Raw genomic sequence first — 24146 nt, 5'->3', positions numbered from 1 at the left:
GAGTCAGTGTTGCCCTCTTGTTTTGTTGTTTGTTTTCAATTTAATAATAACTTCCTATGCGAAGTTAATAAAAAAATAAATAATTTCAGTTAATTTAATATTTTTTATAATTTTTGTATATTACATTTATTTTATAAAACTGGAAAAACTATTTATTTTAAACTTGGATGGACAAGAAGCTATTATTTTTGTTCAATACTTTGGAATTTGTATCTTATACAAATTTAACCTATTTTTAACTTCCCATAGAAAGTTATTGTAATCGGTCCGATTTGTCGAATTGAAAATTTTAACATTTATCGACGTTTCAAGCTCCATAGAGTCGAAATAAAAGATTTTTAGAGAGATGTCTATGCGTGAGTGTGTATGTTACGTTCGTATGTCCCTAAGTCTATTCGTTCGCGACTTTTTTTCGTCGACTATAACTCAAGAACCAGAAGAGATATCGACTTCATATAAATTTGCTCATACAGATAATAATGAAGAAAGATGCAGAAAGGGCTCTCAAGAAAATTGCCTTGGTTTTTTTTTACCAAAGCAGTTTAAAAAAAAGTGGAACATTTTGGTTAACCCTTAATATTTCACGAACTTATAACGCTAGAGACTTGAATTAACTTTTTTATTATATATTATAACGTGATAGCAAACAAGTATATTTTTAGAAAAGCATACAATTAACTGTTTTTTATAAATCAAAAAAAAAAAGAGGCTGGGATGCGACCCACACTGATAACTTCCCATCCCATCTGTCAATTTGTCTTACTTAAAAGTTTGTCTATATGTAGGTACTTGTACCAATTTTTTACCCAATTTGCGCACTATTTTTTGTAGATTTTATTTTTTATGAAAAAACGTACTGTTGGATTTTTATATACAAATTACTGAATATCGAAAACAATATTTTCTGTGAAATAAAATAAGTTTGAAGCCAATATTTTTAATTTTTGAAAAGCTATTTGAGTCGAAAGTAAATTTTTACCAAGTTTTAGTATTGTTTTTTTTTAGAATTTTATTTTTTGTAAAAAAACTGTCAAATCGATTTTTTTTCAAAATTTTATCGAATGTTGAAAACAATATTCCTTATAAGATAAAATTAGTTTGAAGAAAATATTTAAAATTTTTGAAAAGATATTTGAGTCAAAAATCAATTTTCACCAACTTTTGGTAAATTTTTTTTAGGTTTTTAATTTTTTGCACAAAAACTGTCAATTCGATTTTTTTCAAAATTTTATTGAACGTTGATAACAATATTTGTTGGAAGATAAAAGTTGTTAAAAGCCAATATCTACAATTTTTGGAAAAATATTTGAGTTGAAAATCAATTTTTACCAACTTTTATTAATTTTTTTTTAGGTTTTTATTTTTTGTAAAAAAACTGTCAATTCGAATTTTTTAAAACTTTAACTGAATGTTGACAACAATATTTTTTGAAAGATTAAAGTAAATCAAAGCCAATATCTCAAATTTTTGAAAAGATATTTGAGTCGAAAATCAATTTTTACCAACTTTTATTAATTTTTTTTTAGGTTTTTCAGAATGTTAAAAACAATATTCCTTATAAAATAAAATAAGTTTGAATCCTAAGTTTTAAGTTTTTGAAAAGATATTTGAATCGATATTCAATTTTTACCAACTTTGAGTAATGTTTTTTTTAGATTTTTATTTTTTATAAAAAAAACTGTCAATTAGATTTTTCTCAAAATTTTATCAGATATCAAAAACATTATTATTCGTTGCATAAAATCATTTTGGAGATGAAATCATATTTCAGTCGTAAAATTTTGGAGGTGACAAATTTTTTTTTTCAGTTTTATTGATTTTGAAAAAAAACGTTATATTGACTTTTTTCAAAAAATATACTTGTTTGGTATCACGTTACAATATATTATATAAAATTTAATTCAAGTCTCTAGCGTTTTTGGTTCGTAAGATATTTAGGGTTAACCAAAATGTTCACCTTTTTTTCAAACTGCTATGGTAAAAAAACCACCCACGCAATTTTCTTGAGAGCCCTTTCTGCATCTTTCTGCCTTATTATCTGTATAACACGATTTATTTGAAATCGATATCTCTTCTGGTTCTTGAGCTATGGACAACGAAAAAAACGTCGCGAACGTACGGACGTACGAACGTACGTACACACGCACGCACAGACATCTTTCTAAAAATCTTTTATTTAGACTCTAGGGACCTTCCTATGGGAAGTTAATAAAAAAAATATTTGTCAACTTGAAAATTGTACGAATATTAAATTATTTTATATCCAAAACAATTTTGTGCAACGAAAAATAACGTTTTTAACATCTGGTTAAATTTTGAGAAAAATCGAATTGACAGTTTTTTTTAATTAAAAATTAAAAAACATTACTGAAAGTTGTTAAAAATCTATGTTCGACTTAAATATCTTTCAAAAATGTGGGATTATTTTTTTCTACGAACTTTATCTTATAAAAAATTGTTTTCAACATTCGGTTCAATTTTGAGAAAAATCGAATTGACAGTAAATAAAAACCTATAAAAAAATAATAAAAGTTGGTAAAAATTGATTTTCGACTCAAATAACTTTTTAAAGCTTTGAGATGTCGGCTTTTAATCAATTTTATTTATTTTTTAAATATTGTTGACATTTTTTCTTACAAAAAATTAAAACCTTTAAAAAAAATCACCTAACAAAAGTTGGTAAAAATTGATTTTCGACTCAAATATATTTTCAAAAATTTGAGAAATTGGGCTCAAAATTATTTTATTTTATAAATAATATTGTTTTTAACTTTAAGTAAAATTTTGAGAAAAATCGAATTTACAGTTTTTTATCAAAAAATAAAAACCTAAAATAAAATTTAAAATGTTGGTAAAAATTTACTTTCGACTCAAGTACTCAAACATTACAATTTTATAAAAATCCAACAGTCCGTTTTTTCATAAAAAAAAATAAAATCTACTAAAAATAGTACACAAATTTGGTAAAATTGATGTTCGGTTTTCGATATCTAGTGAAGAAAAGAAGATTTTGACTTCAAATTAATTTCATTTATCAAATTTGTATTTATATTTTAAGAAATGCTACTAAAATGGGTAAAAATTGGTTATGGACTAAAAATCTCAGCAGCCAAAATAGGTTTTGAAATCAAACTATTTCGTCATATGCAAAATATTGTTGGTTATTTTAATTTTTTTTAGAATAATTTAACTGATAACTTTTTTAACAAAACACGACAACCTATAAAGCTTTTAAGCAAAACAAATCAACAGACAGTATAGGAAGTTATCAGGGTTGGTAGAATCCCAGCTTCTTTTTGTTCTTAAATTTTAAAATATTTTAAAAAATTCTACACTTTCAAAAACAGAAGTGACGTTGTGGTGAAAAAACTTCACGAGGGCAACGCCGACGCGGTGTGTTGATTTGAAACACACTTAACTCAGTGTGTGGCTCGCATGACCGGTATACAAGAAATTGCTTGCCGGGCAAGCTTTGTTGCATAATTTCCGCCATACAACATAAACTATAGTAAAATAACTTGATTAAGAGTAAGACGCGAAAGTGGAAAAGGTGGCAAGTTTTACAGAGGTAAACATAGATTTTGTAACTTGGGATATGTCTGATACTTTATGCATAGGTAAAGTACCTTTATCTTTATTATATCAAACCAGCTTGTAGTTGGTGTTTAAACTTTTCCCGATATACATACATGCTCGTATATAAAACTCGTCTTATAAACATTAATATTATTAAATCAAAAAATCGATTCTGTTTAAATTTCAAGATATAATTTCATAAAATTGATATTTAAAAAAACTATTTACATAACATTTTTACTGTAAATACTGTCAATATTTTGTGTCTTATTTTAACAAAAAATTAAGCAAGTTCATTGGACTTGAATATAAGGCAAGTTGGTATTAACTAATTGGCTATGCTGCAAAAATGTCCTTATCCCTGATGGAGTCGGACACACTTAGGCCAATTCAATGGCCCATTGTGATACCACATGCATTTTGAGGCTTCCTTCTCAGACGTGAATGGCATATTAAGTTTAGGTAAGGTTAGGTTAACGTGGCTGCGGATTAGAATCCACACACTTAGGCCAAAAGAAAGGCCCATTATGATACCACATGAATCTAGAGAATTACTTCTTACTAGTCAAACCATTTTGAGCTTTTTATAACCGAAGAAGATATTTGATATCCTTTTTAGCTAGTTCACTGGGATTATCAAAAGAGTAGTCTCCCAGATGAAGTTTGCGTCTTAGTGAAAGAGCAGGGCAAGTGCAGAGAAGGTGAGAGATTGTTTCCTCTTCTTCCTCGTCCATAAAGCTCCTGCAGAATTCCTTTGAGGCTACACCAAGTCGTATTGCGTGTGTGCCTATAAGACAGTGTCCCGTAAGGACACCTATTAGAAGCTAATATGAAGTCTGCTTTAAGATAACAAGGCTTTAGAGCGCTTTAGGTCCAGTGAAGTCCATATGAGTTTCGTGGCTGCGCATGTTTTGTAAATTGTGCCACCTAGAATTTGCTATCGCAAAAGCTGATAAGTTTACATGATTGAGATTATTTAGATCGTTATAGAAGAATTCTCCTAGGTAAGTCTTGGGTTTTTGAGCTTTAGCTTGTCATGTACAGAGAAGGAGAAAAACTGGTTAGTCATCTTCATCTAGCCGTGTGGATAAATTTCCTATTAGACCATGCCCGGCTATGACACCGATTATGGAGCTTATATGCGATCTGCTTAGAGATACCAAGTACCTTGAAAGCTTTAAATGTAGTGTAGGTCAGATATGTATTTTTCGTGACCTGATTTGATCAACAGTTATGGACTGTTATAGAGTTTGTAAACACTGAGTCCACAGATTTGATAGCGGTCTTACTATCTGAGAAAATACGGATGTCAGGTGTTGATATAAAGTTTTCCTTAAGCCAGGACAAGACTTCTTTTATTGCTAAAAGTTCCACCTGACCTGGAACACGCTTCAATGATTAGGAATGAGACATTTAGTTTTAGCCTCCATTAACCCCTTAATTTTTATTGATCCATCTATATAAAAGTGAATTGACTATTCTTCCAGGAATGCCCTATCCTCCCAAAAAGGTCTGGAAGTTATGGAAATCCGAAAGTTTCTGTCGAATTATAGTTGTTGGATGGTGTTCTTTGTGTGCTTTGGAATTGATTTTAAATACTTAGGAATTACGGAATGACCAATGGTGTTATTAACCTACTGTGATGAATCTTTGAGGCGTTAGGTAGAGTAGGGTGCCTTTCCCGGAAGTTTTCCATTGCTCGTCGAGTCATTTGTGGGGTAATGGCTGCACTTCCTGAGTGATTGCCACCTTAAGTGCTTCCAAAGATGTTGGGAGATGAGTGTAGACTTGGGCCTTTAAATGTCCCCAAAGAAAAAAATCACAAGGTGATAAATTGGTGGCCAGGTAATGTCACCTCGTAAAGAAAGAAGATGCTTAGAGATTGCTGGATAGACGCAATATACGTGCCACATTATCCGGTCGGTCAGAGATAAAATCTCAAGCGCAGAACCCGTTGCTGTAAAGTGCCACGCCATTATTATTACTAAAAACGGCACGTAGACCTCTATATATCTATATCCGGGATACCATTTTATCTATAACAAGCTTTAAATATAAACGTCTAAAAATGCGGGAGGTTTTGTTTGTTAAACCCTTTATACATAAGTAAGATGAACGTTAGTCTCTATTTAGTTCGTAGCGTCTTACAGCAATTTTGCAAGAAAAGAGAGCCAAGAGGGTTAACATATAAAATTTTGTATTTCCTCCAAAAAAGGACTTAATCGGTTTTTTGTGGGTTGACACGCAATCCTCACTGGTGAGTCCAAAGTATTAGCTTGTATTAAGCTTTTCTAAATCGTTGCAGACTTAACTGCTAACGAATTTTGTAGCAGAGTGAGTTGCCCAATTTTGTGTTAATTATTCTGATAGTCAGAACTCCCCAAGCCAACCCTCTTCGTTCAAAAATGTTAGTGCAGATGTAGTGGTAGATGGATGTGTACACGTTGTTAGAAGCGTCTTTGATGTCAAGGAAAACAACAATAGTGAACTCTGTATGGTGGAGAAACGACGGCGTTTCCACCGATTTGCCTTTACAGTAGGAATGTTGAGACACAAACAGATGTCTTGTATATGAATACTTACTCTTCAATAGATATCAACCAAACTTCTAAGGTCTAAAGAGAGAATGATGATAGACTTATAAACCGCAGAATAAAAACTGGCTTATTTTTCAAGTTATATTTTGTCTGAAACTTCTATCCCCCTAAATTGTTTCGCTAATGACAGTACACTCAGCCTTTTATATTCGTTTTTAGATTCTCATCCCTGGTCTTTAAATGTGGACTACCAACGGCAGCTCCTTAATTCTGATCTCGACAGAATTATCCGATTCGGAATCAGAAACCGTGTAGAATTTAATTTAACAAACTACTTGTTGTGGAGTGATCACATATTCGATATCACCAAAAATGGTGCTTAGTGTTTAGGTTTTCTCCGACAATACAAGAAATTCTTACCCCTTCTAATCTAGCTGTAATTTAACAAGCTTTAATTCGTCAAAAACTGGAGGATAATTTTCATATCATAACTTGTGCTCCAATAACGTACTTGAGTCTTTTGGATTTAATTGGAAAAAAAAGCTTTGAAAATTATAGGCGATCGTTCTATTACCGATGCATTTGCTCCCTTGAGTTGAATTTTGGGCGTTCTTTTAAGTATAGAAATTCTTTCTTAAACCGCACGTCGAGAATGTGGTATGCTTTACCCAATTCTGTTTTTCACGGGCATTTTGATGTTCAAAACATCAAGACCACCAAAATACGAGTATAGACAAATTTGTGGAATTTTGAAAACTATGATTTATTTTCATATGATTTAGTCCTCAAAAATATCTAAATTCTTATTAAGAATAAAAAATAAACAATAAAATTCCTTGCAATTCTTACAACAGCAAAAAGTACTTGAGTCGTTAATTTCACATGAACTCGACTTCATCATTGTTAGTTTTAATAGTTTTTCAATTAATATTTCAAAACTAGGAAATTACCGACGATGCTTACATAAAACAAATAATTCAACTGTCTACTAATTGTTGCTCATTTTTTACAATGAATATTATCCAAAGTATCAAACGGAACTTAACTCATCTCATTCATAATATCATTAAACATTTGCGTAGCTGGTAAAGCAACAGCAATAAAATAATGGCTAATTGACTTAGCAAAATATATAGAAATGTTAATATATTTTTCGTGTCTTGTGTCTAATTAACAAAGTCATTATTTGTACCTACACGTTATACAATATTATGCATTCACAAAAGTCGCATGTAAATATCTTATACTTAAGAAGTTTGTTAGAACAATTATAATTATGGAAATGGAAACCTAGGTTAGCTTCTATGCACATACTTACTGGAAAAAATATGATAAAGGGTGGTTAAATTTATGGGGCTGATGTTAATATTGAATATAACACACATTATTTAGAAAATTACTGTCATTTTTAACTTTCCATAGGAAGTTATTGGAATCGATTTGTCAAATTGAATATTTTGAAATTTCTCGACGTTTCAAGGTCCTTAGAGTCTACATAAAATTTTTTTAAAGAGATGCCTGTGTGTGCTTGTATACGTGCGTTCGGAAAGCTTTTTTCGTCGTCCATAGCTCAAGAATAATATGTACAGATAATAATGTAGAAAGGACTCTCAAAAACATTAAGTCTGTAGTTTTTTTCACCAAAACAATTTAAAAAAAAAATTAACCCAAAATATTTCACGAAACAATAACGCCAGTGACTTGAATTAAAATTTTGTATTATATATTGACCCGTAATACCAAACAAAAATATTTTGGAAAACAATCCAATTAACGGTAAAATTTTCGGAAAAATCGAATTGACAGTTTTTTTTTACAAAAAAATAAAAACGCAATTAAAAATGTACTAAAAGTTGGTAAAATTTGGTTTTCTACTCAAACTTTTTAACTTTTTAAAAATTTGAGATTCTGGCCTTAAACTAATTTTTTCTTATGAGAAATATTATTTTCAACATTTGGTAAAGTTTCGACATAAAAAAACTAAAAAAAAAAAATAATAAAACTTGGTAAAAATTTACTTTCCACTCAAATATCTTTTCAAAAACTAAAAATATTGGCTTCAAACTAATTTTATCTCACAGAAAATATAAAAATCTAACTGTCAGTTTTTTCATAAAAAATTAAATCTACGAAAAATTGTACGCAAAAGCAACTAAAATTGGTAATTGTTTTTGACTAAAAATTTCGTTAGATTTTGAAATCAAACTATTTCATCATATGCATAATATTGTTGGTAATTTTAGAATCTTTTAAAATAATTCAACTGACAACTTTTTCGACAAAACACGACACCTACAAACCTTTTAAGGAAGAAAATTCGGCACACTTAATAGGAAGTTATCAGTGTGGGTCGCATCTTATCCTCTTTTTTTATTGTGATAATATTCGTATGGTTCAATTATTTAAGGTACAAAATATCGGCCACTTCTCCATCGTATGGTCCAAAGTTTCAATGACACTGAGGCCGATGAATCTCGTCCTTTAATTTTTGTATTGTTGCTGGCTTATCGAAACATTTTCTTTCAAATAACTCCAAAGAAGAAGTCCGAAGGTAAAAATCAAACAATTTTGGTTGTCGAATTGACATCAACAAAACAGCCATTGAATTTGTCATTCAAAAAAGACTTTGTTTCATTAGCTGTGCCTGTGTTCCTGTTGAAACCACATATCGTAAACATCCATATTTCAATATTAGGGCCATACACAATTCGTTATCATCTCACGATAGCGAACATCATTCACAGCAACTGTCCGATGATGCTGCAAGAACATAAAATGCACCAAACAGTCACTCTCTGTAGGTTTATTTGTTTTTCGACAATCACTGTTTACTTTATCATTCGACAAAATGCGGAATTTCTGCTCATTGACGAATCCTCTGAGGTGAACATTTGCCTCATCACTGAAGATGGTTTTCTCCAAGAATTGATCATCCACTATTGCCATTTCTTACCACCATTGACCATAGTTACGCTTGAAATGGTCAAAAGGCTTCAGTTCTTGAGTCAATTCTACCTTGTAAGAGTGTAAACATCGGCTCTTTAAATTTAACCACCCTTTATTTACTTTACAAGTAATGAAAAGTGTGTGTTTTTTGAAGAAAATATTAAACGCAAATAAATTAAAGTAATGGATGAAAATTTAGTTTTTTTATTAAGATAAGGGTTTGGCATTATGAAACTATTGGACAAGTTGTAAGGTATGCGATTTATTTTTGGTTTACTTCCGCAATTAAAGAATTAAAAATATAGTGGATGAAAAGTTTAACGAAAACGTGATATCAACATCTAATATCCCTTTTTTCTCAGATAGTCAGGCCGGTATTAAATCTTTGGACACTGTCTCTACAAATTCTATATCTCCATAAACTGTCGATCATTTTAACATTTACCTTTCCTTGGTGTCGGGCCAAAGACACATGCCAGGATATTGTAAGGTAGACAAACTCATCAAAAATAGTACATTTTTACCTATTCTACCCCTACTGGCTTACAATCGCTACGTGCAAGCTTTTGCTAACTCAAGACTCTTTAAAGAAAACCACCATCAGGTGGAAAAACATCACCACCTCTGGTCAGAAGAAATGTCTGGCTTATTCTAGATCTAAAGTGCTCAATCTTTAGATTGCATAAGAGCTCGAAAATCGTTGTTATAACGATAAGGACGCACGAAACGTGGCTAGGCGTAATCTCTATGGCTTTTATGGAACAGTATATACAAGGAATAGAAAAAAACAGGTTCAGGTTCAGTTCCTCTGTAATTGCTCAAAAACGAAAAACCTACCTAAGATAATTCTATTATAATGATCTAAACGATCTCAAACACATCACTAATATAATTAGTGTTTCTTGCTCCATAAGAAACTCCAATTAGTTTTATTGAGCTCAGAAGAAGAACCGAAGATTGAAGGCACAATGAGCCAACAATTTTCCTGTCCTAATCCATCCCGGATAGCCACTTCAACCTAGGGTAGGTTATATTATAGTATGGCTGTACAAGATGGAAACGGAGACACTTAGGCCAGTTCAATGGCCCATTGTGATACCACATGAATCTTGAGACTTCCTCCTAAGCTCAATGGAACCAGTAAGAGTCCCTTACGAAACGTGAGAGGCTAATTATGCTTATCTGATTTAGATCGTTAAAGCAGCATTTTCCTAGGTAATTCTTGCGTTTTTCAGCCAGAGCAGGGCATGTGAAGAGAAGATGAAGAACTGTTTCTTCCTCTTCTTCGTCCATACAGCTTCTGCAAAAGTCATTTTAGAATACGCCTAGTCTCGTGGCGTGTTTTCCTATTATCGAGCTCATATGCGATCTGTTTAAAAAGAGAGCAAGCACCTTGAGCGTTTTAAATCTAGAGTTGGCCAGATGCTTTTTGTGACTTGACACGTGGTGATGTTGTTCCACCTGGTGCCTGCCCTCCTAACAGCGTCTTCCATTAGCAACAGTTTACAATTAGCGATTGGTATGCCAGTACGTGCCAAACGTGGTAGGATGGGCTGTACTGTACCGTTCCTGACGAGTTCATCTCCCTTACAGTTACCTGGAATGTCTCTATGGCCCGGCACCCAGCAAAGGTGAATATTAAACTGTTGCGCCATCTCCATTAGAGATGATCGACAGTTATGGACTGTTATAGAGTTTGTAGAGATAGAGTCCAAAGATTTGATAGAGTCGATATCACGTTTTCTTTAATGACAAGACCTTCTTTATCGCCAAAATTTCCGCCTGGAACACGCTGCAATGATTGGGAAGGCGGAATATGAGACTTAATTTCAGTCGTTCAGAGTACACACCTCCACCAACCTCCTCTTTTGTTTTTGACTCATCTGTATAAAAATGGATAAACTCATCCTCCAAGAATGTCCTATCCTCCCAAAAAGATCTGGGAGGTATAGAAATCTTGAAATTTCTGTCGATTTACAGTTGGGCGATGGTGTAGTCTGTGTGCCTTTTAATTGATTCCAAATACCTAAGAATAACGGAGTGTCCAATGTTGTTGTAAGTCTACTGCGACTAAGCTTTGAGGCGAATAGCAGAGCTTGCAGCTATTTGTTTGCTAAATATGTCAAGAGGTGTTAGGTAGGGTAAGGTGTCCAGTGCAGTGGATGGGGTCCGCTTATACATAGTCAAGCTGAACGTTGGACTTTATTTAACTTATCCCTGTTTATACCTTTCTCTAATGCAGTCCACCATACTGCCACACCGTACATTAATTGAATTTGTCCAGGAGCAGTCTGCATTTTTCAAGCAGCTTGGATCCGCTAGACTAGTTGAAAGAATTTTCCATAACCTAGAGGCTTCAGAAGTTTCTTCTATCGTTCCACAGAAGGATCGGCAAGAAGATTGCTTTGATTTCCTTCGTGCCTTCTTGTAAAATCTTAGGGATTCTTGGTAAGAGTCCCAGTGGAGGCTGGCCTTGTTGCTTTGCCTCAGTTGAAGAGTTTCCTGCAAACTCTGAGGCCCACCATTGTGGTTTCCTATTTCCTCTTATGTGTATAAGTGGACAAGCAATTTCCTGCGATCTGTTCATGGCTGAGGTGAGGTCATTGTCTTTATTGTCAAGTTCATTATCATTTGAGGAAGGACTAGATAGTCCAGGTTTTAGTAAACTTTGTAACGAGTTTCTGTATAAAGCCCAGTCAGTTTTCAGATAATTTCGAAAAGTCAATGGGCTCGGGTTTTTATCTACATTGATATTGAAATGGATATATCTATGATCAGAGAACGAGTGTTCTGTGGATACTTTCCAGTCCAAGATCATCTGAGACAAGAGTTATGTCTAGGACTTCTTATCGAGCTTTAGTGATAAAGGTTGGTTCATTTCCAACATAACTTACTAAGAGGTTAGTACCAAGAATATAATAAAAAGCAGACTCACCTCTGTCGTTGATATTCGTACCCATACCGTGTGATGAGCGTTAACATAGCTTCCAATAATAAGGTGGATCCTTTGCCTCTCCGCTTCAGCGACTATTTTCTCCAGGGTTTTTCCAGGGAGAGTGGTCAAGGCCAATATACGCCGACACTAGCCAGAAACTTCCTTTGGTTGTTTCCAGCCTAGCTACGGTGGTATCTTTATCACTGATTTGATGGAGTAAAAATACATTAATGCAACGTTTCACTAGTATGCAAGGCCTAGGTTCACCTTTATCTGTCACACACAGTGTGTAGTACCCAGGAGTCCTGAGTCCTCGAACAACGGATCCCACAATCCATGGCTCTTGGATCAGGACAATGTCTTCCCCGTTTCTTGCCAGACGGAGAAGAAGTGATGCCGAGGCCTTTATGGAGTGTTGAAGATTAATCTGTACTAACTACAGCATTTTGGCTACAATTAGGCAGATCAACCCCCCACGGTCTTGTTCTGATCCTCTGAGTCTGAGGATGAACCCAAAAGTTCGTCCTCGCACAGAAGGATCATGTTAAGGTTGTCCTCAGTGTCCATTAAGGATGGATTGTCTACGACTTTTTAGGGGGTGGAGTAGTGATTGGAGAGGGCATGGGTGCATCGTCATCCTCTGCTAGGAGAGAAGAAGACGTCCAAGGCCCACCAACCGCGAGTTCACCCTCGGTTGTTGTAGGAGGCCCGCTAACCTCATCTTTTTTAAACCTAACGTACGAGTAATCTGCCAACGTCAGTTTCATGGAAAAAAATGAACTTGTTAAAGTTCGTGAAAGTTATTTCCGTTCTCAAAACTGCTAGACCAAACTTTCTAGCCATATTTTTAAAGTCATAGACAAACAACTTTGCTGTCAACTTTCCGGGCTCTAGAAAAACAAATAATCTTACAGTATGTAACAACCACCCTGAATTTAGGCCTGATCGTTGTTGATAAAAGTATGTGATGACACTCGAACTTCTTTTAGGCTTTTGACATCGTATGCTTCTATTATAAAAACTTAAAAAACTTAAAACTTATTCAGGCGGAAAAAATCAATGAGTATTTTGTATTTACATTTTAGATCACAGTTCAAAAATAAATTGAATGGAGTTCCTCAGAGATCTGTATTGGGTCCACTACTTTTTACAAAACTTATAAATGATCTAAAGGGAGAAGCTGATTTGCAAATGTATTCAAAACTTTACCTTTCTTGTAAATGGTGCCTTAAAGATTAACTCTATACATGATCATGTTATTAGTGTAGAGGAAAAGTATTGGTACGGGTGCCTTATAGAAGCTTCTCTTTGTCAAAGCATTCTACGCCCTTTCTCATGAATGAGGCTAATAAGAGTTCTAACAGTTCGTATTATTACGTATGGTTGCCACATTGCTTGTTTCAGTTCTCAAAATGCAAAAAGAAAACTTTATCCTTTAAGAACTTAAAAGATTTAAGTGAAGCAGCCAAGATGCCCAATTTTCGACCACTTTTTGTAGTAATTGGGGCCGTATGTCATAACAAAGTCAGAAGTAAGTCTATTTATTAAGAAAATGGCAAACCAAACTTTATCAGAGACTTTAAGTCGAAAAAATGACAAACATTTATTAAAGTTTAAATACTTCCGAAAATTGTTGCCCGATTTGAGTTCAGTGCTCTAATTAACTGTACTGAGGTTTTGAAACAATATTAAAAAGGTTTAAGTTTATTGTTTTTCAATTCTTAGGAAACACCTCTATGAGAAAACTTTAACCTTTTAAAACGTGTAGCAAATCCAGGTTAACATATAGGTGACTCATACAAAAAGAAGGCTAGATCTTTTTCTTTAGCTTATCATTAATATTGAGTACAAGTACCTTTAAGAAGGTATAACATACTTTGTAAAACATTTGCCCGTATTTCGAAGACACAACAAATTTTGAAATGTATAAGCACACATACTTGAGGCCAAGCTCCATAAAATTCTGGTTCACAGCATTTATTTTTTTTATTCAACTGCGATTTTATGGTATATTAAGAACATACCCTGAGGTTTAAGATAATTAAGGAAATGTCAAAAAGGTTATTCCGTGATCTCAAAATAACTTTTAACAACCTTTGGATGAACTTTAAATTCTTATTAAAAAAAATATCTACTTTATAATTATAGCTACCGTCCGTGGAACCATTTAAAATGAACTCATTGTCTCTACAATTAACCGATGGACCACAAGGCTATAAGATCACCTTGAAGAATATGGAAGTATTTGGTGCGAGTGATTTTCAAGTTAAATCCATGAAGTTAAGCGAAAATGGTGAACCCTTCGAGGCAAAAATTGCTATGCCAAAATTAAGAATTGAAGCTAAATATACCAGTTCTGGAGTTTTGCTTATAATTCCAGCTTCAGGAGGTGGAGAATTCCATTCTGTATTTGGTAAATATATTTTTTCTTAAATTTAAATTGAACATGTTTAAATTATTATCCAATTAATTGTTTTTTTGTTTATTATGTGTAAAGATGGAGTCCTTGCCAAGTTAACTGGTAAAGTTTCAACAAACGAAAAGCCCGGTGGCACTTACCTTCATGTCGATGCACTTAATATTGAACTTGATGTCAAGAATATCGAAATGAGTATATCAAGGGCTTTCAATAATAATCGCATCTTAAGTAAGTTTATTTCCCCCTTTATGGATTTTATTAACTGATAGTGATGTGTAATTTTATATTTTATTTATTATAATTTAAGCCGAAGCAACAAACCTGTTTCTCCGTGATAATGGACGATTGGTAGTTGATGCTATGCGACCACAATTACAAAAGAAACTGGCCCATGAATTCGGTCAATTGGCCAATCAATTATTGAAACACGTCCCCAGAGAGATGTTCTACATTGATTAGATCTGAGACGTTATTAATTCTACTCAATTTAAACTTTAAAGGATGTAAGATATATGTATACAGTAAAGATCAGCATTAATTTAGTAAGAATAAGAATCATTTTTTAAACATTTTTGTATGTAAAAGTTCATGGACCAAGAAGATACAATGTATCCACACCCCACTAAAATTACTCATTGAGGTATTCAGGATTATAATAGTTTTATAAAAGTTTATACCTATTCTTTTTTTTGTAAATATTTGTTTTAAGTTTCTAAGACTTAGTTTTAAGTTTAAATTATACTTTTGAAGTGTGTCGAATAAATTTTTAAGTTACAAAATGAGTTTTTTTTATTATTATTTTACCTGATTATAACAATCATAATTTAGTAAGGGAGCAGATCAAAATACTGGGGTGGAATCGGCTAAGGTGATTGTTGATAAATGACAATTAAAATGTTCGAATTTGATCTAAGTAAGGTGATAGTCAAACTGATACCTAAAAAGCTGTCACAAATAAATGTGACAGTCGTTTTCAAACAAATATGTTTATTCTGAATAGAGCAACTAGACGCTTACATAAACGACTGGAAAATTGTCTTAGTTCACTTTGTTTCTTAAAAAAAAAACACACATTTCTGTGACCGACAAAGCTAACGACATTCGAAAAAAGCAAGAAAAGTAAGAATTTTATTCAAAATCAGCCAATTTGAAACTTTTATTATATTTTAAAAGAATCAATAATTTAAAGTTTCGCCAAGGCAACAACGAATTTTGACAATTTGAATCTGAAATTGTTCAATCGAATTTATGTAATTGAAGTGACGGAAGCAGTATTCACATGAACGCGACCAACGAAGACATATTTCCACACAAATTCTTGACAAAACGATAGCAATATAGTTTCTATTTGATTTAAGATGCATACTTTTACTTTTCTATATAATATATTAATACATTTAAGAAAACAAATTTATTCGTCGCGAACAAAATTGTAGTTTAACGAACTGTCAAACTTTATTCACGTTCCACATTATCCACACTCGCAACGAATAAAATAATGGCGCGTACTTAACCTAAAAAAATCATTCTTGTTTTGGTTTCGGTGGTAAATGGTGTTCGGCTTCCTTGAAAAAATATGGATGATTACTAACTTTTCCTTGGCACAAATAATGTCGTTCCTAAAGCTAGTAAGTTTCGCAACCAAGTTGTTGTTTACCAAGCTCAAAATGTATTCAAATTTTTCCTTGGACATTCTTAAATATCTAAAGAACTTTTCTGGATATTTTTCCAGAAGTCTTATTAAGGAAACATATTCTCCTTCAATTTTCCCATTTCCATTAAATGTATGTAAATAAAGCTTCGACCGCATTTTCTCAGTCGTTTGTTTTCAAAACAAAACACAATAATGAAAAACACAACAAAAAAAAACAATTGTCAAAGTCAAACTTCATTCGCGACAAATTAAAAACTCCCACGTGAAAGAAATGTCAAAATCGACGCATATTCGTTCATTCCTTGGTCGGTCCCTAGTCGTGCACATGTGAATAGGGCTTTATATTTTCAAATTTGTTATTTTGTGCTGTCATTCCTCAAATTGGATGTACAATATAAAAATACTATTAAAAAAATGTGACTGTTTCGTGAGAGTCTTCGAAAATTGGGTCCAACTAATCTTCCGCTGCAAACGAGCACACCGCGACCAAATGCTAGAAGTCGATTTCGATACATAAATGTTTTGATTTTATTTGAAGGAGATAATATAGTTTTTGAAATATCTTAAATTGTAAGCGTTTTAATTTAAACAAAGTTGTGAAGTATTATTGACAAACCGGATGCATGTAAAATTTGAAAATATTCAGTTAATTGTTTGACTTTTTTATTTTAATTACTTCAATTACGTAAAACCGAAAATCAACAGTCGAGGTTAAGAAGGAAAAAAACAAAGGAACGCTTTATTTTAAAGTTCTTGCATTTCAAAAATTTTGCCATCAACGTATTTCTTCGGAAAAGTATTCAAAGCTATGGACTTGACTTGACTCGGAGAAATTTTTCAAATAAGATTTGTTTCGACTACTAGAATTTAAAAAGCATGAGGAATACATTAAGTATTGTATTCTTCTCGTTACGTTAAAAGTATGAATATGAATTGATTGATAATTTGAGGTAATTAAAAGCGCTTTTGGCATAAAAGGCAGTCAAATTAGACAAAATACATATAAATATCGTTAGAAAGACTTCTGTCGGTTCCCAAATTGATTCAGAATTTGAATCTTCAAAAATGATAACCTTTTCGGTTAAAAAAATGAATTAATTGAATTTTATGAAAGAACAATCGTCAACAAAACATACAAACACATTTTTAAATCTGATTATTTAAGAGAAAATTGTGAATGATTTACCAGGCTATCATGCTGCGCAGCAGGTATTGTTTTGGTGTTATATTTTTAATTTTTCTTTTCTTAACTTCTTCTTTCAATCTTTTCTTACATGTATTCTATAGAATACATACATTGTTTAAAGGATGAGGTGAGAAAAGAAATACAAGTAAGTGGGCGTGATTTGTCTTATTTCTTTTCATTCAATCTGGGGATCACACTAACACACACTGCTTTTTATTATTATATTTTATTATATATATCCCTAAAAGCGACCACCAATGAACAACTGAAATAATGTGCATGTATTGTTGGTTACTTTCTTTTATAACTATGCAATCACGACGACCAACACTACTGTGATTAACCACACCCATTTCTCAATCTCTTTCTTTTTCTTTGTGTTATGCAGAAGGAGAAATAAACTAGATTTTTTTTTGTTGAGTTGCATAAAAGAAAATAAAAATAAGGCGCAGCTGAAACCATATTTCTAACGAAATGAAAAGCAAACCAAAATAATTAAAGTGTAGGCATGGGTCGCATGAATTTGCAAATAGTATTCTTGCGGGTATATTAAAATATGAAAATCGAATTTTGTCTTAAAAAGATATAAATAACTTTTAGCTAATCACAAAAACCTTGATTCGTTATAATTTTTTCGAAAATCGTTCCAGGGATTTTTTTTTTTAAATTTACATATATTTAATGTAAAGAAGTTTACAATTATAGTTTTAAAATATTTTATGTATGCAGTTTTTAAAGCTTATTTACATTTGATTTTCGGTCAACCATTTTCGAGATGTCGCATTAAAAAAAAGTATTAGTGTTACTAAAATCAAGATACGACAATGATATTTTTAATCATCAGATATTATTAAAACAATTTAAGATTTTGGGCATAGAAAATTTATTGATATTGGTTTATAAGTTCTTGGGAAAACTTTGTTTTTGATAAAATTCAAATTTTCGATTTGTTATGTGCACTACTTTTATTTTTAGCTTTAAAAAAAAATGATAAAAACGGAAACCAAACCAAACTTTAATTTTTAAGTTTGAACTCAATTGACCTCATAGTTTGACTGCAGGGAAGAGAACAGACAGACATACGGTAAGATTCAGCAGAAACACTATTTATCGGCTTCTCTAACGTTGTAGTGTTATGTTTGATTTTTCTATGAAGCAATACTTGTGATTAAGTTCCGAAATGTCGGAAATAAAAAACTTTAAAAATTATTTAACAATTTTTTAATTTTGCGTACCAGGCGACCAGCTTTTAAAGCAAGTGTTTTCTTACTACTAATGAACAACTGAAATGGTGGACTTTCTTTTAACCAACACTGCCTTGATGTCAACACTACTTTCTTAATCTTCCTATTTTTTTTCATGTATTAGTAATGTAGTAGCACAAACATAACTAAATTTGTTTGTGTAATTGCACAAAAAGGAGAAAAGTAATTGGAAAACATTGAAGGTAATAAAAAGCAAAACAAAATAAATAGAGTGCACCACTGGGTCGCATAAAATTGCTCCTGCATCAAAAGACTCTAATAAAAAATAGTTCCCATTTTTGAAAATTTAAAATTTCCTATAAATAAGCTTGCCTGCAAACATTAAAAATAAAAACATTGCTTTTATTATTTTTAATTAATTTCGTATATATGCACATGCATATATATACATATTTTTACTTTTAGTCTAAAAATATTTTTCAGTAAGCAGTTATTTAAAGCTTGTTCAAATATAGGTTTTGAAGCCTGTCCATATATAGGATTTGATTGATTGTCTTAAAAAATGTTGTCCCATTTTCGAGATGTCTAGTTTTATAATAAAAAAAGATATGTTTGATGATCAAATTTTAATAAGGTAGTTAAAAAGCTTGTGTGTCATTAGATCTTAAGAAAACTTAAAAATAAAATGACGTTTCTGTGGGGGGTACTCTTCTGGAGCAATTTTTTTATTGGAAGAAGAAAAAAAAATTAGAGAAAATTAGAGTTCGAAATTTTTTTGAACTACAATGCTTGCCATACAAAACACATCTAAGAAGTATAAAACGTGTATTACTATTGGATTTCGGCCACCATGCGACCGGGGTACATAGCAGGTGTTCTGATTTACTAATGAACAACTGGGAAGATGAGCTTTCTATACAATCAAAATTTCCAACACTGCTGTGTAATTAACCACGCCCATTTCTTAATCTCTTTCTTTTTCGTTAACCCTAGAAAGATAACCTACGTCTATTGGACGTACAAATCATGTGTATCTCTTATGGCCTATGAAATTTGGTTATCTTTCTAGGGTTAATGTCCAAAAGAACATATAAATTATAAAGCACATCTGAAACCATGATAATGATGGCCTTACAAGATATAAGATACTTTGACCAAAATTATTAAAATGTTGAGTTTAAAATTCGTTTATTGTAAATTCTTAAAATATTTTTTTTTTCATTTATTTAAGTGTGTATGTAATAATTTTTTTAGAAATAACTTTCAAATTGTATTTTATTAAAAAAAAAAACAGTTATAATCTCTTACAAATGTGTTTAAAAAAAAAGTTAATTTTTGAATTCTCCTCCATTTTGCAATTAGACAAAGTTTGAGTCTTAAAAAACAAAAACAAAACAAACACTTAATTATTAAAGTGAACAAAAAAATACTTTAATAAAAATGAACATAATAAGTATAAAATAAATACAATTTACAACAGATCCTTAAGTAAATAAACAAGAATTCAAATAACAAACAATAGACTAACAACCAACCTTATTATAAATAAAGTACATAAAAAAAATTTAGAATTTAATAATTTTGTTTTTATTCGTTTGGGTTTCTAAAAATAAGCGGGTAAGAATTGTCTGGCAGTAGTTCAACTCTTAAAGCAGGTTTTTTCGTATCCCCGAAATAACTTCCCAAGAAATAACCCCTCCATTATGAAATTGATCACCAAATTCAAAAATGAATTTATTGTCAAAGAAACATGAAATAAGTTCCAAAAAATAATGAAATGGGATTGAAATAAGTTTCCAACTTTAAGAACAGTTTTACTGTTTAAATTCTTTTAATGCGCAAGGGAGGGGTGAGTCTTCGTGCGCATTTCAGCGGTTGGTTCACACACTATCCACCGGCATCACTTTCAAAAGTTAGTTGACAAAGTTAAATAAGTCCATTTTATGAGAAATATTGCCAAATTATTTGACCAAAGGCAAAGTGCCCAGTGGTTAATTAAACAGTGCGGTATGTACAAGAGGGGGCGTTTTTGCACTTCCAAAAGGGACATATGTCATATTTAAATTTTATACTAAAAATTAAATTAATTCCCTAAAAACCAAAATTAAATCTCCAAATATGTGTATATTTGTCAAATTATTTCTTGGGGAGTTATACCACAGAGCCGTTATTTTATTGATCCAGACAAGATAAAGTTTTGAAATATAAATGTTTAGATTGTTTTGTACAGAATTCAATCACATCATTAATTCTAAACGCATTGATTCCAGTCAGAATTGTAAAAGAGCTCAATCATAATAAACCATTTAATGCATTTAACTTAAAGATTGCAATTATTAATTTCAGTCAAATATTGGGCCTTCAAATTGTATAATCACCAAAAATATTAATGAGTGCAATAAGTTTTTCCCCGATATTCAGATCAAATAATTTAAATTATGCATATTTTTTCAAAACTCGAAATCGCGAAAATAGGTTTTTATTTTTGCACGAAAATCGAGTTTTAACAGTATATTAATAAGCGCTAAAGAACTGCGTACTTAAAATATTTTCAAACTGAAAGTGAAAAATGTATAAATAAAAACTTAATTAAAAAAACTCTCTAACGATTTGCAAAAAAAATGAATAAATATTCTTTAAGTACATTTTGAATTATATGTACTATTTGTAAGTAAAGTTTTTGGATGCATTAGTATGTTCGTACGACCAGGCCGTACACTTTATTTATTTTGTTTTGTTTTCCATTTCGTTGGAAACATGGTTTCAGGTGCGCTTTACAATTTCTATTTTCCTTTTACGCAATTGCACACAAAGTTTCTGTTCTGTTTCTTTACTTCCATTATTAATACATGAAAAAACAGAAAGCAATTAAGCAATGGGAGGGGTTAATCCCACAGTAGTGTTGGCATCAACATAGGGTTGGGAAGAAGAAAGCGCAATATTTCAGTTCTTCATTGGTAAAAAAGAACACCTGCTATGTAGCCTGGTCGCCTGGTGCCGAAAAATCAAACAATAGAAGATTTTATGCATTCGTAAATAATTTTGAACTCGAGATTTTTATAGAAGTTGAATAAAGTGAGTTCTCTGATTCTGTCCGTAAATCTGAAGGTCATCGCCCCTACACCCCAACTATTTAGGCAGATTCACCTAAGGAGTTTTTTTAAATATGTTTCAGGGCTAAAAATAAGAGTTTTTTGGACAAAAATCGAAGACCCGAATTTTCTCAAAAACGAACCATTTATTTTACTTAGATTTTCTCTAACAATTTCGATTTGGCTCGGCTTCTTTCAATAAAAACATAAATATTTTGGTATATGTGTATTTTATTTCATAATACTTGATGATCAAAAATATGTTTTTTATTTTTATAAAGCATTCTTTTTCAAAAGACTGCTCAGACTCAATTAAAACGAATACATTAACAAGCCAACAAGACAAATTTTTAAATTTTAAAATATGGGTACTATTTTTAATTCAAGTCCTTTGATGCAGGAGCAATTTTATGCGACCCAGTGGTGCACTCTATTTATTTTGTTTTGCTTTTTATTTCGTTAAATGTTTTCCAATTACTGTTCTCCTTTTTGTGCAATTACACAAACAAACTTGGTTATGTTTCTCTTCCCAGTAGGAAATTTGCTCACCAATGAAAATTTTGTGTGAAATCGCCAAGGAAATCAGCTACTCGAATCATTGAGGAATAGCATGCAATGAAATCCTTACTGAAAGGCATTGCGTTTTTCCTATGATTATACAATCCACCCTATCTTTTTCCTTGTAAAATATTTCATTCACGATATGAAGCACGAGATGGGTGTTTTGTGTTTGTTTATATTTGCCTTTTTCTTCTCTACCTGCCACTGAATAATACGGAGATTGGCTTCAGTTTTAGAATTTCAATGCTCGGGTTTTTTACATACAATAAAAAATTGCCGTTCCCGTTCGTCAGCCTGGTTTGCTTCGAGAAACAAAGTTATTTCCAACAACAACGACCGGCGGTGATGGCGACGCATGGTTGAAGGATTGCAATGTTCGGGTTTTTTACATATCATAAAACTTCGATTCGCGATCCTCAGCCTGGTTTGCTTAGAAACAAAGTTATTTCCAACAACAACGCACAGTGTTCGGGGTAAGTGATTTTTTTTTTAAAGCATTGTTGTTTTTTTCGAGAAACAGTTTTTCAGTTGAATTCCATTGTTCATAGTGTCAACAAGTGAGTAAAGCTTAAAGTTATTAAAAAGAGTTTAGAAAATAAATTATAAGTGTAAAAAAGTGAATATTTTGGTAAATTGGTAGAATTTGTGTTCAAATGGACAAGGAAAATATTTAGGTAATTTCATTTAAATTACAAATCCCTTTCTACAATTATTTAGTCCTATTTTATTGCTCTTTTTCTAAAGGCTTCCGGATCTAAACAGTCGGCAATGGACTCCATTGAATTTTCACCCACAAAGCAGCCAAGGCGGATTTTTAAGAAAACGGTAATTATAGCTATTATTATTTTATTAAATTAAATTTCTATATATCTGCTTTACATTTTGTATAGAATCAACAAGATATGATAGACGAAATGAGAGCGGACATTAAACGTTTGTGTGTCACCACGGAGCAGCTAAAAAATGGGATCGCACATTGGCAGCATTTTTTCATAAAAATTTACATGACTGTTTTTTTTTTTAAATATTTGTATCCAAAGATTTAGGTATGAGTAAAAAATAATTCGATAATAAAAACATGATTGACTTCATTTATGCACATTCACGAAATTTTTCACCAGGTCAATTTGCATTAGTGAATGAGTTACATTGGCTTCCCTAAGGAAACCACTGGTCAATATTCATTTATGAAAAAGGCGTTCAATTTTGCAAAGTGAATTCCTTGGTGAACATTCATCACATTTTTCACCAATGTAAAGTACACAAGTATATCAGCAACTCCACTAACCCAGTGATTTCCCCGGTGTGAGTTCACGGTATTTTTCATCAACTACAATTCACTTTGGAATACACCAAATGCACTTACTTGGTGATTTCCTCACTGAACAGTCACCATGAAATTCACAACTTGGTGAACGCCAATCCAATCCCCATGTTAATTTCACTGATGTTTTCACCATGTTTTCATGGGGTGTAGCTTCCATTCACCAAGGAATAAGTTGGTGATTCACCGATGAATTTTTTGAAATTTCCTACTGGGTAATTATTACATTACTAATACATAGGTACAAAAAACAAATAAGAAGATTAAGAAATGGGCGTGGCTAATCCCACAGTAGTGTTACTATCAAGATAGTGTTGGTTAAAAGAAAGCCCACCATTTCAGTTGTTTATTAGTAGTAAAAAAAATACTTGCTATAAAAGCTTGTCGCCTGGTATGGAATATTAAACAATAGTTGAATAATAAAGTTTTTATTTGGGACATTTAGGAACTTAATTGCAAGTATTGCTTCATAAAAAAAGTCGAACTCGATATTTTAATGAAACATAACACTACAATGATAGAGAAGCTGATAAAAAGTGTTTCTGCCGAATCTTACCATATGTCTCTCGGTTCTCGCCCCTGCAGTCAAACTATGAGGTCAATTGAGTTATAACTTTAAAATTAAGTTTTGGGTTTAGTTTGCGTTTTTTTTAAAGCTAAAAATTATAGTAGTGCACATAACAAATCCAAGATTTGAATTTTATCAAAAAC

General features: G+C 32.0%; 1 protein-coding gene and 1 long non-coding RNA gene across 2 annotated transcripts in view; both read left to right on the top strand.

Annotated features, from left to right (window-relative positions):
- The window catches only part of LOC129939394 (uncharacterized), a 49149-nt gene extending 33957 nt beyond the window's left edge, over positions 1-15192 (top strand). Inside the window, exons 3-5 of the mRNA XM_056047389.1 lie at positions 14143-14407; positions 14492-14641; positions 14721-15192. Coding sequence (XP_055903364.1) covers positions 14143-14407; positions 14492-14641; positions 14721-14872 — 567 coding nt within the window. The 3' untranslated portion in view covers positions 14873-15192. The remainder of the gene's footprint in view (positions 1-14142; positions 14408-14491; positions 14642-14720) is intronic.
- Positions 15193-22090: 6898 nt separating this feature from the next.
- LOC129941856 (uncharacterized) lies at positions 22091-23251 on the top strand. Its single transcript, XR_008780935.1, has 3 exons — positions 22091-22785; positions 22856-22936; positions 23002-23251. It is a non-coding gene; the product is annotated as an uncharacterized LOC129941856 (long non-coding RNA).
- Positions 23252-24146: the final 895 nt, after the last annotated feature.

Source organism: Eupeodes corollae, chromosome 1 (assembly GCF_945859685.1).
Source record: "Eupeodes corollae chromosome 1, idEupCoro1.1, whole genome shotgun sequence".
Classification (NCBI taxonomy): domain Eukaryota; kingdom Metazoa; phylum Arthropoda; class Insecta; order Diptera; family Syrphidae; genus Eupeodes; species Eupeodes corollae.
Note: the sequence above shows the minus strand (reverse complement) of the source record. Positions and strands in the feature narration are given on the sequence as shown.